Here is a 20,827-nt window from a genome sequence, read left to right as displayed (position 1 = left end):
ATACACACCAAAAGTATTCCCCAAAAATAAAGAGCCATTTGGTCAACTCAGCTAAGCCAGATGAATATTTGTTTTCTTAAAATATAATTTCAATTTCTTAATGCTACTTTAACATAATTCCTTCAGTACAACAAGATATTGAAAAGTAATTACAGTGGCAGATGCATTCCTCTAGCTACACACTGCAACATAGCCCATGATCAATAGACATTGGTAAACATTTCACCCATGGAGTCTAAAAGCAAAACCAAAAGAAGATAAAATTAAGCTTTAGGCCCACAACAGTTATTTCAAGATTGTGCATTCGGCAACAGGAAAAATGTTCTCAGTATAAGGAAAACATATTCAATATCTCCATCTGAATAATCTGTTTGGAAAAAAATCCTCTAATGTTTTTTTTTTAGTATATTAAAACACATAATATGCTGGGTTTTTTTTTAATGGAATCCAAAGGATTTGACTGTAATGCTTTGTGCACTGTAAAAGAGCACACACTTACACACCAGCAAAATTGATGCAGTTGCATTTGCATTGTAACATGTTCTCTTACTAACTAAGCCCAGCCTACTTGAAGTTACATAGGCAAGGTAAGGCAAAGATAAATTGTTACTAATGCAGAGGGATATTAACTTCACTGTGCATCTAGATTTTCAATAGATATAAAAGATTCTTGCTTACAGTCATTTAACACAACTACTTCTCCTCCTGTAGGAAGTTCTGTGTCCCTTTCCTTGACTTTTTTTCCTTTCTAGACAGAGAAAGAGGAAGGAAAGACTCCTACTACTGACCACAGTTTTTATTACTGTAGTAGGGCAGAAGCCTAAATGGTGGCATTTTCTTGCTTTCACCTGGGTAGGAGACAAGAATATGTATACAAACTCCAAGAACTCCTTCATGAGGAGAACTGTTTGGGTAATAGTGTTCCTGAAAGACATAATCCATGAAAATTCCCAACAAATTGATTCAGGCACAATAGTTTACTTTAAAAAAAATGTAATTTAAAGGAATTTTAAACAGAAACACACTGAAGGTAGAACAGCACTGAAGAGAATCAAAAGCAGCATGGTACATCTACAGTCAATTTCTCACTGGAAGGACAAAATTAAAACGTGAGTTTTCAACACCTTTAACAGTCAGAATACATAGGGAAATGTAACTTCCTTGGAACACAGAATAGTAGATAGAACCAGCAAAAGAAAAAAGTCTATCATATAAGCTAAAATGCTGGCTAAACTTTGAGCAACCTACTTCCAGTGACTCTGAATTAATAGCAAGGCTATTTTTACAAATATGAAATCCTCTGTATTTTTTGGAAGACACTGACTAAAGTCTGAAATGCACAAGAAAATTTTGTAAGAGTAAAGCTTTTCCTATGAAAAAAGACAGTTTGTCCAACTTACTATTCCAGATCTCTAGTGAAAGAGAAGCACGCGGGCAAATCAAGAGAGTTCCCACAAGGAATACTGCCTACTCCCAAAAGGCCATTTTTTCCCACTGTGGCAAAACTTCAGAGTTAGCTTCATTGAATTAGAGAACCACCAGCAAAGTACATGAGCAACACTGACAAACAGCAGCACCGTACCTGGAAGAAAGTAACTCAATCCTGGCACGAGTACATTGCAATTGCAATCCCCAGAGCAAAGGCAGGCTGCCACCCCCAAACATGACGCATGACACTTGCAGTTGTAGCCAGAAAAGTTGCATCACCCAATGCAGAGAAAAGCATTGACCAAACTACAATTGACCAAAATACAGCCAGAGCACCCTTAATCATAAGAAAGGAGTTAAAAACATCCTCTGTGGGTTCTGCTCTGCATTCAAAGATGATGGGAAAAAAGACAAATAGCTAAATTCAACTTTCAAACAGTCTCCCCAGAGATTACAGAAATGCAGCAAGATCCTACACAGGGGAAAACCATGAAGAATTAGCTAGTTTATAAGACAATACTTAAAATTCATTGCAGACAGCACTGACTTAATATTGGTGATGTAAATTCAATGTCAAATAAGCCAGCTGAGTGTCCAAGAGAAGGCTATTATCCCTTTACTGCCAAGGGAGATTTTTGTGTCTGGTTCAACGTCTGTGATGTGCAGAATTGAGTTTATACATTGAGTTAAACAAGCCATTCTCCCATATGAGAACCCTATAGCACCATATTTAGGCATGGCTGGTAGAGGATGGCCAAGGACAAGTTGAGATCCAATGGACTGCAGGCATTGGGACTATAGCCCAGCAGTTTTACTGCAGAAGACAGCCAAAACATAATGCAAAGCATTACATATCATGCCACAGCAATTCCTGAATGAAGAAAGTCTTTTAATTAAAAAAAACTCCTAGTGGAAACACTTAGTCCTTTATCATGAAGCATACAGTTGACAAAATAAGGAAAATCCCTCAGTTCATTTTGTAACAAGACACAGTCTGAATAGCAAACAGCATCTAAAAGGTAGATAAAAGTCCTCTTCTTTGATAGCAGTTCTCTAATTCCATTTGCTGGGTATCATTTTTGATATTTCATTCTTTAGTAAGCAGCTGGAGGACAGCAATGGCTTCAAAGCTAACAACACTCTAAGAAGTTCAGTGCTTTAGTTGAAATTTCCAGAGTATCCAGCAAGTGAAGTGGAGACAAGCACTGAAAAACATGAATGCTCCACGCATTTCAAATAGATATTTGTAATAGTTACAGTAAAGAGAGCACACATTTTGTATTAGGACAAAAGTAACCCTCATCAATATTATTTTTGCTTATTTACACTGGATTATGACTGTTTCATGCCAGAGCATGCTATAATATGCTTAATTAAAAAGAACAATAAGTAAGTATATGTAATTATTTCTCTAGCATTAAATTATCTCTCACTATACAGAAGCCTATTTTTTTCAGAAAAGGAAGTAGTTTTGACTAAAAAGTTAAAAGAATATGTCAACTTTTATAAAAAATAAAACACTTCAATTTTTTTTAATGATACCAGAGAGCACAAAGGCAAGGAAAAAATATACCATTAAAAGTGTAATCCAAAGACAGCCTTACTGTTACAAGTGCAGAACATCTTTCTTAAACTTACCTCTCCTCCATTAACATACTCCATCACAAAACACAAACGATCCTTTGTCTGGAAGGAATATTTCAAGGACTTGCAAAGAAAACAGCAAAATCAAACCAATTATCATCTTATATTAACCCAATGTCTTGCACTTAAACTGTAAACAAATTTTATCTTTTTAAGCAGAAAATTCTGATTTTGGCAAGAACTTTATGAGTAATTAAAAGTGTTACTTTTTATCTGGAGCTTGAGATGAATTAAGACAAAAACTTTCAAATGTTTCTTCATCTCTGCTACATGTCCACTGATATGAAAGCATCATGCTTATTACAATAAAGTATTAAATGGGTACTAAAATACACAATTTCATACAGTACCAGCTATGTCCACTCACTCTACTTTATGATGTCCACTTCCACAGTGCCCATGAAGAGAGATAATCATATTCTTTTTCATTTCTTCCAAATGAAATTTTAAAAGTCATCTTAACATCCAGCATGCTTTCATTTCCAAAGCAAGGTCTTTCTAGTTTCATATTATGGAATGTTAAGGATGCTAAGTGCCAAATTAATATATTAATTTCCATATAAAGTTGCAACAGATGTTATGATCTTAATTAAAAATTTTGATTTATCAATGTTGACTTATCAGTGATAGCACAGAAAATCTCCAGATGAAGGCTTGGTCTAAAAGAAATGAAATGTAGTAGAACTACATGTGACTAAACTGCATATCTCAATATAAAACTTGCTGAAGAATAACAGAAAGATAAGAAGATATAACTGTAGTACCATTGTTGCATTTTTTGATGGGAGGCACCCCTACTCCTGCTTACCATTACACTCTAATTGAAGAAACATTGCAGGACCTCCTTCATCTTTACTGAATTTCCAAGGATATTTTGGCCCACCAATGTAAATGCAATCCTCTGCTTTCCAAAAAAGTTAAGTTTTTCTAAATAGGAAAGCTTCCATGCTACACTTTGAAATTTTAATGCAAAATAAAAAAAATAGCCTGGGTCAAAAAGCATGTTCATTATATTTTGAAACATAGGGAAGTATTTTTTAATATAATCTCAAACAAGAGGAATCAGAATTGCATCTACAGAAGAAAGTCACCTGTAAAGTTAAATCAATTAATTATAATTTGTTATGAGTCTCAAAATTTTCGTCTTTTCAGTCTTTCCCTTTTATTAAATATTAACCACATGAATACAAAGGTAGTGGGGTTTGAGTTTTGCAGCTTTGTAAGCTACTTATTTTGAACAAATAAAATAGTTACTTTTATTGTTTTACTGAATTTTAAACTAAATTTTCTTAGTAAAAAATGCTTACACTTCTGTGAAATTAATAAATTTTATTTTAGAAGTGTTCATATACAAAAACTGCAAAAACTGCACAATGGTTACACATTTATACAATTAAATTTATTTTCAGTACAGTAAAGCTTTACAAATTGAACAGAAATTTTATTTCTGAATTCTTCATTGCATTAAGTATTATTAGTTCTTACTTTTTCTGAATTTTTAATTAATTCTTATTCTTTATCTTGATAAAGGATATCATAAGCACTAGATAGCTATTGATTGTTTACAAATCACCATGAGAAAGAATTCAAAATTTGTAAAATATGTTCATAATGGATGTTAAATATTACCTGCTAATGTACTTCAAACTAGTTCCCAATACTTACTGTTAAAAAAGGGTGTCTGGTGTTTTTCAATACTCTGCTTTCTGTAAGAGTGTGAGCCACTTCATCCTGTGAAATAAAGAGAAGTAGGTCTGAATTAAGATATAAAATTGTTATTTAATTGATTATAAGAAAAAGATCAATGCTTTCAAAAAGAGAGAGCTACAGTACAGTTTTGAAAAATAAATGAATTTTCACATTTTTTGAGGAAATATTTGACAAAAATCCAATTTAACGTATTTTATTTGGTTTTCTTATTTTCTTGTTTTAAAATGAAGTCTTTACACTCAATTCAGAGAAGAAAGAAATTATAATATAGGATTTGATAGCTTAAAAACATAGTCATCACAGCTTCACAGCTCTGGTATGAATCACCTGAACAATGTATCTACAGAGAGACTAAACCAATGTGCGAGACACGTACACACAGAGTAAGTGACAGGCAAATAAAAAACCCAGTCTCATCTAGCCAAGTGTTAAGTCAAGTGAGGAATTTTGGTTTTAAACTTTCACTTGGTTTGGTGTTGGTCTTGTTTTTATCCACCCAAGCTGTCCTTCGGAGCCCAGCGGTGAGCAGTGCTCCTCTAACCGGGCTGAGCATCCCTAAGGACACTGGCATCCTGGGGAGTGGGAGATGTCCACACAACCCCCAGCTCATTTCCAGCCACAATTTGGAAAAGAGGCACTTTGGGGAGAAACAGTGACACTCTCCTGTCTGTGATCCTGAGCAGGAAAGATAAAAATGAGCTCTGTACCAAAGTGAGAGAAGGACACTAAGCAGTTGCTGTGGATCTTTGCTTCCCGGCAAGCTCATCCATGTTTGTCCCCTGCTCCCTCACAAGCCCTCTCACCAGCCCCTGGGGTGGGCACCATGCAGGGGGCAAAGAAGGAGCCTGGGGGTGCCAGCTGGGCCCCGGGACATAGCTGTGACACCACCAGCTGTGCAGAGAGCACAGCTGGGCAGTGCAGAGAGCACAGCTGGGCAGGGTGAGGGGACGAAGACGGCGGGCAGAGGGCTCACCCTGAGCTGCAACAGGAGCAGCTCCTGAGGGATTGGGAGAAAAGTACAGCTCTTAGGGGGGTCACAGCATGAACACACAGCCATTTTATACAATTCTGCATGTAACACATGCTGTGAATCCCCCTCCTCAGGCTGCCAGGGCCAGGCCTGAAACACCCAGGAGCCACTGGGAGGGTGCAGCCGTTTTCTGTATCATTGAGAAACTACTGAGCTTTATGTTACACCGAACTAAAGACTACCCTGGTGTGACTCAAACTTGTACTGGAAACCCACAGAAGTAAATATATTTAGTCAGAGTACACGCTATTATTGCCACAAATAATACCAATATAATATTGTACTACACACATGCTTATCAGACTATGCACTGAAGATAAGGTATTATTAAACTGGAAAGTAAACACAGATGTCAGGAGTTTTAAATTAGACTTTTAAAATTGCCAAAATAGGAAGTTGAACAACAACAACAGAGTCAGTGGTAACAAATTATGATGTCATTCAGCTGAATAGGAGTACAACACTGAGTACTCTACAACGATATACAGGGGGAAACACTAAAACAAAAAGCCACACCTCAAGGAGAAAAACAAGCACAAAAGGTTCGTTTATCTATTTATTTATTTCTTTTTAAACCTCTGTAGTTCACCAGATATATGGCATAAAAAGCTAGCAATGACCAGTTTTTCTGGAATTGCTTCAGGAGTCTGTAATACTGGTAGTAATTTCCTTGTAAGTGTAGTATTAATGTCATGTAAACAGGATAAACAAATTTTGTCTGAACTGCGCAGATGCTATACAGCTGTCAATGCATCAGTTTTCTGCTTAATACTATGCTTAGGGCTTTTATAGGGCTTCTTTTGCCCTGGCAGGTAGCAATAGGACAAGTGGGAATAGTCAAACTAAAAGTAGAGAGATTTTGATTAAATGCTAAGGAGAAATTCTTTACTGAGAGAGTGGTCAAACACTGGGAACAGGTTGGTCAGACACTGGGAACAGGTTGCCCAGAGAAACTGTGGATGTCTGAAGGTGCTGAAGGTGCTCAAGGCCAGGCTGGATGGAGCTTTCAGCAATCTGGTCTAGTGGAATGTGTCCCTGCCCACAGCAGGGGGATTGGAACGAGATGATCTTTTAGGTGCCTTCCTACCAAAGCCATTCTGTGATTCTAGTGTGTATTATAGCACTTACATGCTGAATTGGGACTGCAGATCCATTCTACCTAGTGATCCTGTCCTTAGCAGTGATCTCCAGAGCTAAATGCTATTGATAAACCCCCATAGCATGTTCACAGCCTGATTGGGCTAAATTCAAACTTAAACGGTTCCATCTCTGATTTCTCCAAAATTTCTCTACCTTTATACATACCTCTATGAACAAGATTTTTTTGCTCACCTTAGACAAAGTTTCCCAATAATCAGCTTTAATCAATTCTAAAAAGTCAGTGATATTGTAGCAGGCAAGAAAGTAATTAGAAAACCCTTAAATTTTAAAAATCTGTTTGGTATGTTATTGGTACAAAGAAACAAGCTGAAGTGCTCTGAAGGCTGGAAGGATACAAGCCAGCAGCTGCAGAAAAGGAGCTCACAAGATCTCCTGAGGATCCCCAGATGCCAGGGGTGAGCAGAACACTGGTCAAGGATGTCAGGCTGGAGACTGAGGCTCGGCACACAGCAACCAGACAGGCTCTGAGATCCACAGGGCAAACCCAGAGATTGCTGCCAGGTCTTACAAGGAGGGCCACTGGGGACTCCTTCCCATGCAGAATCAGGGGAGTGCAGCAGCAATAGCCTCTGTTCTTCCTGTACCTCCTGACTCTGAAGAAGAAACTCTTTGCTGCTGATAGCCCAATCCATGCACACGCTGACCAGGCTGCTACGGCACACAAGACAGCTGCTGAGGGCACGTAGAGCTCATAGGTCAGTCTCTTCACTGCTGAAGACATAAATTTAAGTTTCTCCCTCTGTAACAGGGCTAGTTATAATGATACTCAAGGAAATATAATTGTCTTTGAGGCCTCCGCTCCTCTGCCAAATTTAATTGCAACCGATCTACACATTCTAAAGCTATCAGAAAGTGAGTGACAGATAATGAACACAGACTGCAAGACCCTTGTAGGCCCTGTTTTCATAGGTCAATAGGAAAATCATACAAATCTGAAGGATATTTTTTTATTTAATCTATGTAAAATAGATTCACATTCATATTCAGTTTTTATGGATACTGATACTGTTAGCCTCAAGCATTCAAAAATATCACTCAGACCCACATTAATCGAAACATCCTCATTTAATAATTGGGATTATTTTTAATTGTGTCTCATGTTGATAAGTGTATGTAGGTTTCTTGCTTTCAACTTCTTCTGAGGAAGTGGGATTCAAAACTTCAGAGTTGCTAGAAACAAAGCTCAGAGTAGATGATCTAGATTTGAGCTTGAGTGATATTATGACCATGCACAAGAGCCAGTGACACTAATCAAGTTTAAGTGATTAAACCACAACTTCAGCCATCAGCTTCAGACTCTTCCTATTTCTCAAAAACTGAAAAAAATGGAATCATTAGCCCCATGCATAGCAATCTTATACAACATAGCAGGAACAGAGCACAGGCCCATTCGATTAAATGTGTTTATCTGAATAAACCTGCAACTGACTTAGAAAAAAATGTGAAGTATCCAATATGCCCCACAATGCACTTTTTGTTGTATAAACTCAGATTGCATTATCTTGCTGCCCAGTAAACTCTCTCAGTGTTTTAGCACATTCTAGATAATAAAATAGGGAAAAAGCATGCAAAATGGTTATACGTATTTTTTTTTCATTCTTGTTTTCTGAAGATACACACATACTTCTATCAAATTGTTAGTCGCAAAAATCAAAATCCCTTATGTATTAAGTATTGATTATTCCATTCTTTAAAATGACCCAATATTAAAAACATAACCTTTCTTACCTTTGCAATAATTACTTCTTTTTTCAAAATCTTCATAGCATAGTATTTGCCACTAGCCTTCTCTCGGACCAGGATAACTTTGCCAAACGTGCCTTTGCCCAGTAGTTTTAAGTAGTCAAAATCATTCATTGTCTATAAGGAACAAAGAACAAGGATTAGCAAGACTTAGGTTATCCAGTTCCAACATATAACCAAACCCTGTTACCGATAAAATAAGAACAGTTTACAAAAATAGGCCCAATTCTGTGATAAAGTTTGTCATCACAGAATTGTTTAGGTTGAGAAAGACCTTTAAGATCATAAAGTCCTGCTGTCAACCCAGCACTACCAAGTCTGCCACTAAACCAGGTCCCTAGATGCCACATCTACATGTCTTCTAAATAGCTACAGGGGTGGTGACTCTGCCACCTCCCTGGCAGCCTGTTTCAATGCTTAACAACTCTTTTAATGAAGAAATTTTTCCTAATATACACTCTAAACTTCTCCTGGAGTAACTTGAGGCTACTTTCTTTCATTCCATCTCTTCTTACTTGGGAGAAGAGATCAATTCCCCTTCTCTTCCTATACCCTCCCTTCAGGCAATTGTAGAAAACAGTAAGGTCCCCCCTGAGACTCTTTCTCAAGGATAAACATCCCCAGCTCCCTCAGCTGCTCCTCATAAGACTCTGCCCTAGACATTTCACCAGCTCCGTTGCCCCTTTCTGGACACACTACAGCATGGATCAGATCACTGAACCTTTCCCCTTGGATTATGGGGGTTTCATTCTGCTTCCCCTCCCTGTCTTCCCGTTTGGGGAGGGGCTGAGTGCCCAGACAACACTGCTCTTGCTGCTTTTCACCAAGGCAAAGAAGGCAGCTTGCTGCTGTCATTAAACCAGCAGGATAAATCATTCTGTGGTATTAATATAATGCTCAAAAGCCAAGTACTGCAAACACTTTTATTTTTATAAAGCACACACAGGACAAAGCCTTAGCCTAAAGCAATGTTTCAAGAATGCTTCACATTTAAGAAATTTCATGAACTCCTGCATTACCAGGGACACACAAACATGGTGTATCAGTAGGTTTTGCACAATACCAACCACTGCACTGATGGCTTTTTTGAAACATACACAATCCTAACTGAAATGTTGTACCTGTACCTGTAAGACTTTACAGCAGCCTTTCCATTAGAATTAGATTTTTAAAAATTTCAGTACAGATTACAATTCCATGGTATTTACATTAATCAATCTGGCTCTGAAAAGGAGAAGGTGGCAAGTTTTCATCTTTCCTGTGACTCTGTTACTGCCCTAGTTTTGCAGGTTAAACACAGTACATCCAAGAGCTGGTTCCACCAACAAACAAATTGAGTCTAGTAGATTTATCAGCTCAACTGGCATGTCACACATGGTAAGAGTATGACCAGATGATCTCAGATCTCAAAGCAGTATAGCCACTTTCTGGAGCCCAAAGTTTCAGTCAATAATCCTCTTACTTTTACAAGTTCCTTTCACAGCCAGTTCAGAAGCACCAGCTCTATGTCTATGCATTACATGCAAAGATGAGGATGTAGAGAAAAAACAGAACAACACTGAGAACACAGTGACTGCACAGGGCTGCCCTGAATTGACAGCAGAATTTACTTAACCGATCACTGTGTGCTTCTACAGCACATCTTTCATTGTGCTGCGTGAGTGGCTCGGTTGGAGCACCACAAAAACATCGCATTTTGCACTCACCTATTCTTGTTATAGCACTGTTCTGCAGTATCAATGACCTTTCTTCCTTTGTGAAAAGCACACCTCAAAACATTTTTAAAGAGTAATTATACTCTGAGTCTCAGTGTTGCTAAGTTAAATGTACTTAACCCTGTTTTGTGAGAGAAAAAGATCATCCCTTATCTTTCATCTTCTCAGTGTCTCTTTCTATCACTAGTCATGGCCTCAGGCAGTTGGGTGAATACTGCTGTTCTGGATAAAGTTCTACTTGTATTTTCCCAAGAAAATTAGAATTTCTACCAGAAATACCCCTTAACACTGCCTACTTATTTCACACACATTCCAGGGGTAGAGGCATTGGGCACATCCCTGGCGTGTGACCATAGTGGCAGCAAAATATATTCACTTCACTTGTGCAAGAGAAAAAAGGGCAAAATTACCTTCTGAAATTATTTATTCCTTTAAGCTCAAGTGCATACTATTACTGTGGATCTGAATTTGCTGTTGACAAACTCTGAAAGTAATTTATGCAGTTGTTCACTCAGAGTTGGTTTGCAATGTGCTCACATACGAGGTTAAACTGAAGTTCCATCAACCACATCAATGTAGATTTTAAATGTTCAACCTGCAGCTTCCAAGCTGCAAAAGTTCTTCAACACTCCATTTAACACCTGGGTACCTGGGTGTTTCAAAGCTTCATTAAGAAGATGCTTCCCATACATAAAATTTCTAGCTATATCAATAGGAATTAAATCTTTTTCCCATCTAACTGTTGATTGGCAGCTTCTAAGCAAATTAACCTTGATGCTCACACAAACATTTTGCGGTGACAAATCTTGCTTTGCTGCCCAAACCACCTCACATCAAGAGGAACAAAACTGCATTTATCCCAGCAAGAAATACGAGTAACAGAGATTTCAAAGGCTCGGTATAACTTTTGCCTAAAGCAAACTCACTTTACACAACCGAGTGTAAAGTTATAGTTTATTACTACAGACAAATCCTTGCAGAGTCAACTTCTCCAAAACCTACTCTAATGTGTGATAACTTGCAGTGCATGAGGTAATATGTAAATCTGTGATCACAGCAATGTGTGGCTCCTCGTTTTCAATCGCCTAAAGGTAAGACTTCTCAATGTTCATTTTCAGTTCAGTACTTTGGAAAGTCAGGTTATCTACGCCATGGTTCTGTGACAACCATCAAGGAGAAAACAACTGCCTTTGAGCAAAAGCAGGGAATATTGACAAAAACCCATGAAAAATTAAAAATGCATTCAAAATACAATTCAGGCAGAAGATGAGTAATTCAGTCATAAGCTATCATGCTCCGTGACAAACAATGGCTGACAGCTTTATTGATAAAAAATACTGAGCTACTGACTGTGACAACCTATGCCTTTAACAGCCACAAATTTATGAGATCACACGCAGCCTTAGAGGAGTAACTTCTCCAACACTTCTGATTTTCTCTAAGATACTGGAATTAGAGAGTGACCCTCAGAGTCTGAATAAAACCAGGTCAGAAAAGCTGCCCTTTGCCCATACACAGAAGGAGGATCTTGGCTCAACTGATCACAGACATGGATTTGATGCTAAGGGCAGCAAGTCAGTCAAACAGAAAGACTGATTTGCCCAAAATTTGCTTACATAATGTTCAGCAAAGCAGTCATGAATCTAGATGCAAGCTCAGTGAAAACAAGTTAAAAATAGATGTATATTTATAAGAGAAAGGTAATAGGTTTGCAAGATTTTGAGCCATGGCTTAACAGCACATTATGGCAGTAGTGTTAGTTCTAAGAATAAAGTCTCCTGATGCTCTCATTCCTTAGAAGCTTAGCAGAAGGCTTAGAGATGATACGAAGTGCAGGGTAACTCAAAAAGTCTGCCAAAGAACACAAGACCTTGGGAGATAAAAACACAGATGCCATAGCTAGGGGTGTACTGAAAACTGGTGGAAAAATGGAAATACTTCCTAAACCTGAAGGAAGATGGCAACTTTGGAGGCTCCCGTAAGATTGGATTCTTTCTCCTTCATTATTTTCCCTAGTTTTTCATTTCTACTGTACTCCATTCTTTTTGAATCTTTTTCTTCATTGCCTTACTTTTAAGCTTCCTCTGAAAAATCTGTTCTTTATTCATTCTGCATCCTGCAAATCAGATTTGTAAACGAAGAAAAAGCAATGAAGCCACAGGAGACTGCACTAACCAAAAAAACATGAAGTTCAGCTTTCTATAAAACCTTTTTGTTCCCCTAAGGAAATATCTGTTGACCATCTAAACACATCATCCCCTGTGGATGATCTGTTAAAAAAAAATACACCCTAATGTAGGTGTTAAAAATTCCTACCAAAGAAACTAACTTTTTTTTTTTTAAATTCCTGACGTGCACAATTATTAGACCATGTGGAGTTTTCATCCGATTTCATCAGGGAAAAACTCTAAGAAGTAATAGTACAGCAAGAAATAAAAGCAGTTTTCTAAGAATTTTGATTGTTACAAATTCTAGTGAAGTGTAAAACCTGAATTGCATATTGACACCATTCTAAAAAATTGGGGAAAAGAAGAGGTGCTTCTGGTTCTTCCAGCTAATCTAAGCAGGGATGTAGCTGTCATGTTTATTCAAATCAAGTTTCACATCCTAAAGGCTGTTTTCTTTTCGCTACCTTTTCAGAGAAGAACAGGCCCAACTCCTCTCTGTCTTGTCTCTTAATCTGATTATGCTCTTCTACTCATATGTATACCATCTGGTGCATGCACAAGCAAAATTCACTGGGCTTAGATGTAAAATCAGGTGACAAAACAAGCTTTTGTCAAAAAAGGACACATTGTGTAAAAATCCCTGAAAGGAAAGAAATCCAATACAAAAAAAAAAATCAATAAAAATGCATTAAGTCATTATAACTGAAATGGTTCTGATTACATTAACAACTATGAAAGCTTAAACAATAGCTTTTCAGAGACATTTCTACAAAACAAAAACAGCTTTTAAAAGACCTATTTTTCACAATTTCAATTAGTTGGAGGCAGTGGTAATTCCCTGTCATAATGGTCACTTTGTATTTTTTATTCCAAAAACTTCTGAGCATCTTTCACTAACATCTTCCAACAGATAGAAATCTGCCGTGGGATTCTGAGTTTTAGCTCTATTGTTTCTATTTTTTTTTTCTTTTTTTACTTTATTACCTTTTTATATATCTTTTTTTTTTCCTATTTTGGAAAAAAATCTCTTATTTTGCTCTGTTATTAGATGCTGAATATCAACATTCTTCATTTCACCTTTGTCTTGTAGAGTTTGCTTTTGGCCGCCAAAGCCATTAAATATTTACTTTTGATTGCCAAAACCATTAAATATTCTGTAGTACTGCCGATGCACTGTCCCAGCATATTATTTCAGCATTTCTTAAAGCACAAGTGGCAAGACAGAAACAAAACTGATCCTCCCACCCCTGTTCCCATAACCCTTTTTGTTGTATGGGAAAACACACTGCACTGTGAACAAGGAGAGCACATTCCAGACAAACTACTTGTATCAGACAGCATTAATTTTGACACCTGGAAAATTAGTGTTGTTATGCAGTGGTTTTGTACTCCACTAAGAGGATACACAGGCTTGGAACAGTGCTCAGATCTTTAAGAGAGCAGACCCAAATCCCCTCCACATAATCACACTGCCTCTCACAAGGCTGACACATCTTAAACACTGCCTCTGTCTCGCTGCCACTTCTATTTTACGTTGGAGCACAGTCATTAAATATCCATGCCATCAGGCTAAAGGTTTAAAGTCAGCCTGACAATATATATTCAGAGTAATTGTTACAGCTCTATATAATTGATTTTACCTTTTTCTATAGCAGACAAAGGTTGGAAATTTGCATACAATGAAACTGCATAAAAGAACTCTGTTTGGACTGCAAACTCAAGTTCTTAAAAATTAGGACATGATAGAACTAAAGTTGCCTATGGCATCTTTTTATATTCTGAAGAGTATAGCTTTCAGCCCTGACTTTTCTACAGTTCTTGCTTCATGCAGCACAACAAACAAAACATGCTCTATTAGTAAATAGAGAAATGTTCACAATTTCTCGTATTGTTTATCACTCAAAGGCATTCAGTTATGTGAGCCATAAAACTGTTTTGCTCTGTCAGCAGATTTATACTTCATTTTCTACAGGTTTCACTTCTAGCTAGAAAAAGTAAAGTCAGTCCTATGTAAACTGGTTATTATTTTTTCATGCAGTTTCAGTGAATTTCTTGAGTCATGTCAACTCTGTATAGCAAATGAGGGACATGAGTTTGAGTAGCCCATACAGGACAAAACGGAGACACACAGCAAACTTTGAGTGGCATCAGATCTTTAAAACATGCTCTTGATTGTGTGTTTAACCTGTTGACTCTGGAAATGCAACCACAAGTATGCTATAGCAAACAATGTTGATGTTCCTACTTAAACCAAAAGCTGTAAAAGACAGAAAAACGAAATGCTGTTTTTTCTTACTTCATTGAAAACTAAAGCAAAGTTATTTCCCAAGTTAGCAAAAAAACCAAGGTCATTAAAATCTAGATCCTGCTAGCCTTTCTCATGCAAATTACCTAATTTGTACTGGTATTATTTGCATGAGAAAAGGGGCAAAAGTACTTGTCTAAAGAAAATATTTTATTACCATACTTCTAAAATAGCAAACAAACAAAAGAATGAAATAATAGTCAAACAATAAGAAGAATGTTAGCATGTGTCTGAATGGTTGAACTTTGTTTTTCAGAAGTGCCATATCAGCTTAACCAATAAACAAAACTACAGCAGTTCAGCTTTATTGAAATAAATAACTACTTTGTTCTTATAATACACTGAAATTTATGTTGAAATACTACTCCCTGCATATTGCTTTACCCAGCTAGACCATTCTCAAAAGTTATTTTTTAAGGTCATTACCTTTCTTTTATGATGGGTTGTTGAAGCATCCATCTCTTCTTCCCCTATATTGTCTATCTGAGAAGTTGGACTACAGTTCATCCTCTCCTCTTCTTGCCTCTGAAGTCTGTCTGCTACAGCCTGGATTGCTTCTGTCCATTCTTCCCTATCATGAACAAGCCAACACCTCTATTAGAAACTCATAAAATATATTGCATAGTTCATAAAGTTTTTCACATGCTACGTTACTTCAATGTTCAATTCTTACGTTACACAGCAGAAGACTCATATTAAATAATCACTTCAATTTCCTTCCAAATCCTGCATTTTCTTAAAGGGGGTGAAGTTGATCAGGAAGGATCACTATATGGGTAACTTCAAGAATTAACAGCTTTTGATTCTGTAAGTATTTTACTAGTGGAAACTTGAAAACACTTGTTCCAGGTATAATACACCTGTGAGCATAAGATGTCATCTCTTATGCAATAGTATCTCATAATAATAACTTGCTATTTTAAGAGAGTTCTTTGTATTCCCCCTCCCTTCAAGACATTTTCACTGGAAAAGAAAATATGATTTATTAAACCATATCATATGTTCAAGTCTTTGTCTGTCTCCTCTTAAAACTCAACTTACAAGCTTTCTCACAAATCTCCCTCAAAAAAGGTGCTCAAAGATACTAAATTCCTACAAGCATCCTAAAATCCTGTGGCTGCACTGAGGGGCAGGCCCAGGTGATGGTTCCTGTGGAGGCTCAAGCAGGGCCAGCAGAGCAGCACAGACACACCAGGCAGCCCTTGAGCAGGTCACAGCCCCACACCAAGCACGGTACCTGCTGCCTTTTGCTCAGCCAGAAAGGGATATGGGATATTATCGCGGTATTTATTACTGAATGCAGTGTGAGCTACTACACTGCACAGAAAAAAGACAGGGTGGAGACACAGTACCAAGGTAGAATAAAAAAAAACTCTAAGTGAAACAACAGAAAAAGCAAAGTTGTTGCTTATTTACCGATACAAAAAATGATAGCCAGATGATAGTACTGGTCTCAAAGGACAGATGTCCACAGCGGGAAGATTCAGTGCATCTAACCATAGATAGAATATGGAATATTTGAGTGTGTTAGCCCATATTCCCTACATGCATTAAAAAAATTTTTGGTGCATTAAAAAAGTTAATTCTTAAGCATTTGTGAATGTTTACCGAAACAAGAAAAACTAATAAGCCAACATAAAAGAAATTATAATAAGTATGCTGCTTTCTGTGCCAAAAGAAAGGAGCACATTAGGAGGAGTAAGACAGCAAGGCTGGAAATATTTCAATCCAGGCTTTGGATGTTCAAAATTTAACACTTCAGAGACATATCATGACACAGTTTTGGCTTATTTGAACACACTCATCCCACCTACTCACAGGCAACTCTTACTCTAGTTATGAGTGCAGATAATATTTTACAGAAGCTGACTTAAAAATCTTTAACTAACTGCTCAGAATGTCATCGTTCCAAGTGCTGATTGCTGTGCAGGCCCAGCAGAGACTCTGCTGAGGCTTCTGCACAAGGATTGTGAAAAGGAAAACAAGAACAAAACCCTCACCGTTCCTCTGGAGTGTCTACATGGAACGTCCTCTCTATGACAGTGGTCCATTGAAGACATCTGATAATGAACGTGTTCGGCTTTGGTCGCTCTGTTTTCATTAGCTGACATTCTAGACAAATACACAACATTGCCTCGTTTATACATTGCCAGTTAATGGGTGAAAAACAAATAAAATCACTTAGATGAAATTCATTCAGCTTATGTATCCCCATTCAGGATCTATCCAGCACACAAGGAAATACAGAACAGCAATACAACCACAAGTCTGAACAAAAGGTAGTAGGTAACAATAAAGCAGGAAAAGAAAGCAGTCAGAGGAATCGATGGAACTTGTATCATTGTCCATATAAAAAGTGCCATCTCCATTTGTTAACTTGGTCTGTGCTATGAGGCTAAGAAGAGTATTAGATCCTGGATTGCTATAGCATGCCAAGGAAACAGCAGTAGCCACTGGCATATTTTTCCATCTGTACCCAGCAGGAGGAATATGACATTTTCCCTTCAATGGTAACCATGTCACAATTACTGATAGTACTGTCACTTCAGGGTAAGGTTTATTATAAAACAGCCTAAGAAAATTCAGATGTTTAAATTAGTCTGATTATTAAATATAGAACAACCCCACACACCACCAGTGGGGCTGCTCCAGGAAATAATCTAATTCTCTCTGTGCCCTAGGGCAGAATCAGATCTACCTATGCTATTTCTTGTAAGTATTTCTCTACACTCTTTCTAAAATCCCCAGAAAGTACTAATTTCAAAACCCCTGTAAGCAAACTATTCTACCCAACTATAAAGAAATTAACTATTTTTATTGCTGTAAGATTTTTCCTAGGATTTAATGCAATGTTCCTATAATTTCAGCATACTGTTTCTTGTCCTTTTGACTAAATTACTCCATCTTTCCAGCAGCCATCCCTTTTAGACATTTGAACAGTGATTTATCTCTCTTCAGTCTTGTTTAAGTTGATCAATGTGTCCTTCACCAGTTGTGCTTTCAGATCCAAGATCTTCCTTGTTCCACAATTCCAGCCATATTGCAGACCACCTATTACTCCTTTGTGACAAGACCACAACACTGGCAATTCAGGCAATGGTTCGGTGTTGCTGTGTATCAGTTCTACGATGCTGCACCAAACATCACAGCTGCAAAACTCTAACAAACTGAAACTCCTTATTCATGCAAATACATTTAAACATTTTTGAGAAGCTAAAGTTACTCTGTCAAAAGTGTTACTCGTTTTCCTGCAGCTACCACAACATAGACACAAACCAACACATCTCATGTCTGGAATATTATCACTTGTTCAAAGCTGATCCAGATCAAATGTGTGCGTGTAATCTAAAATGATTCATCAGGTTCACAAATCAATCAATAATGATATGGTAAATGAATTCCTATTCACCTACAATCTGCTGTAACTTCATTTGGATATAGCTACCACCTACCAGTTGACCCACACCTTTTACTTATGCAGCTTACTATTCTTTATTCCAGTTAATGTCAACGCTTTACAGAAGTCATATGACATGTACCACTTAACAAGGCATGCTTTCCTTTCACAGAAATAAATTATTTTGGCTTGACATATTTTCTCTTGACAAATTCAGGATCCTGAAACCTCAACTATCATCTACTGCAATTTTTTTATTTGAAAAAACAAAGAAGTGTGGAAGTGGATATGTCTGTCAATAGTATTTTTTTCTGCAACTTAGCAGAACACCTCAGAAGCTTGACAGACACAGGTATGAGAAACAAAAAAGGAGTGAATATTGTCCTGTGCACATGTGTATTCCTTGATGAACAAACTTATATGTTCACCATACATCTATAAATTATTATGTAAGTCAGACTGCTCACTGTCAGGAACAGAGATGACATTCCATTTAACAAACATTTCATTAAAAAAGAGAAACAGTAGTTCACCCTCACTGCTTACACAAACACTGCCAGATCTTGGATGGAATGAGAACCATCCTGAACGTGTAGAAGAAAGAATTACAGCAGGATGGACATAGGAAGAGAGAGTTTAACACAAAAGCTGGAAGGGAAACAAGGCAGACGGAAGCACGATGAAGTAGAGCTGCTTAGGGCACCTAACCAGGGTTGTAGTTTGGTGCAATTACTCATGAGATCAAAGAAATCCCCATCTTTAGGGGTATGGTTGAAGTCCAGCTATGATCACAGTGACAGTGAAGGGAGGGTTAACAGGATTATTTTTTTTTTTACTTCCTCAGCTGAAGTTCCAAGGAACATGTGGGGCTACCTTTCCTAGCAGAAGAGACTAGAAGCATTGTCTGCTCTAAGATTATCTCATCTTACTCCTGACAAAAGCATCCTCTCATCTTTAATCCTATCACACTTCAATCATGTAGGCTGAAATTTTCTTTATTGGGTGTCTGCCTAAAGCTGCACACTGCTGGAAAATGCTGCTTTTTGGAGAAGAGACTTAAAACTTGGCAAATCAAGACCTTTGATATCCTTTTAGTATTCCTGTGAAAATGTAAGGCATCTGGCCACACTACATGTGGGAGGGATAAGAGTGCAGTGGGAGGAGGGTAAAAAATTACAGTAACAATTACTAAAGCATAAAATCATTGAAAGTCTAGGCATTGAGTATAATCCAGAGACTACAGCTATCTACTGCCTCTCCACATGCTAAATTGAAAGCATTTCACTTATATTCATAATGCCTTACCCTATTCTTCAGACAGAATGAAAAAGAAAGGACCTCACTGAGGCAAAATCCAATGGAGAAATATGATATACAGCAAGTTATTTACAGGAGAGCTGTTATGAACAAAAGACCAGGGAATAAAGGGAGGAAAGTGGCAATAGGACAGGAAAAAGACTGGAACCTATATGAGAAAGAAAAGCATGGGGTTAGCTAGAATATAGCCAAACTAGAATACCTAGTTTAGAGGAAGGAAGGTGAAAAAAGCTGCCAGAGAGAAATATGAGCCAACTGTGTTAGGACAGTCTGAAGGAAAAAAGGTGCAAAGACAAATCTGCAGAAAAATCTGTACCAATCAAAAAGCACATCCTCTCCAATGCCTGTGATGAAACTGAAGACTTTGAATTCTACCATTTATTTTCTCTTTGCCAATATATACAAATATGCACACATTTAAATTGCATTATTTAAGTTTTCCAACTCATGAATGAAAAAAAATGGAACTAATAGAATTACATCTGCTTATGTCCAAATGCTATGTATGATGTGGTCTTCACCTATATATGTATAAAATATCATATACATAGTATAGTACATGTAGTGTATATAGTATATAGTGGATATATATCTACAATATACTATAAAAGTATAATAAATATATACATTGGTATGTACTTTAAATAAATCTGCATCTAATTCACTACTTATATTACATTTTTTCAGTCAGTCCTCAAAGTGATTATGCACTTATTAACAAGAACAAAACATTTATTAACATTATAAATAATAATAAGACATTATTACAAAAAAATATTATTCTGAGTTTTCATTACAGATGATTAGTTAAATCAATGAAAGGTACTAAAAAACCTTAAGAATTGAAAATGGTACTGAAAACACAAAAACCTCCAGACAAATAACCCCCAAAAACGCCATTTCACTATCACTGGAGGAAATTATTGGAAAATAAAATTTAGCAAAACTTAATTAGCTTTGGTAATATTCTGTTACAAGTGGCTATAGATTTGATTTCCTCATAGAAGGTTAAAATTGAATGCATTCATATCCATCCCTTATGAAGCAAAAAGGGTTTCAGAAAGAAGTGGAGTACCAGTGTATTCCCAAAAGAGGTGTACCACCCATTCTTCTCAAGTAGGTAAAAATAACTTCAGTCTGCTGATATTTAGTAGCCCCACACGTTTCATGTGCTGCTGTATACAAATGTATGGGATGAACACTATTCCT

The 20,827-nt window shown here is 37.1% G+C and overlaps 1 protein-coding gene across 2 annotated transcripts in view; it reads right to left on the bottom strand.

Annotated features, from left to right (window-relative positions):
- Positions 1–20,827, bottom strand: part of AKT3 (AKT serine/threonine kinase 3) — a 151,870-nt gene that overhangs the window by 44,521 nt on the left and 86,522 nt on the right. For both annotated transcript variants that reach the window (XM_041404171.1, XM_041404170.1), the window contains exons 4-8: positions 16,905–17,016; positions 15,331–15,475; positions 8,702–8,833; positions 4,738–4,803; positions 3,067–3,135 (exon numbers count right to left, since the gene is read on the bottom strand). In XM_041404171.1, coding sequence (XP_041260105.1) covers positions 3,067–3,135; positions 4,738–4,803; positions 8,702–8,833; positions 15,331–15,475; positions 16,905–17,016 — 524 coding nt within the window. The remainder of the gene's footprint in view (positions 1–3,066; positions 3,136–4,737; positions 4,804–8,701; positions 8,834–15,330; positions 15,476–16,904; positions 17,017–20,827) is intronic.

This window comes from Onychostruthus taczanowskii, unplaced genomic scaffold, assembly GCF_017590055.1.
Source record: "Onychostruthus taczanowskii isolate IOZ18803 unplaced genomic scaffold, ASM1759005v1 scaffold21, whole genome shotgun sequence".
In the NCBI taxonomy this organism is placed as follows: domain Eukaryota; kingdom Metazoa; phylum Chordata; class Aves; order Passeriformes; family Passeridae; genus Onychostruthus; species Onychostruthus taczanowskii.
This window is presented reverse-complemented; position numbering and strand designations above follow the sequence as displayed.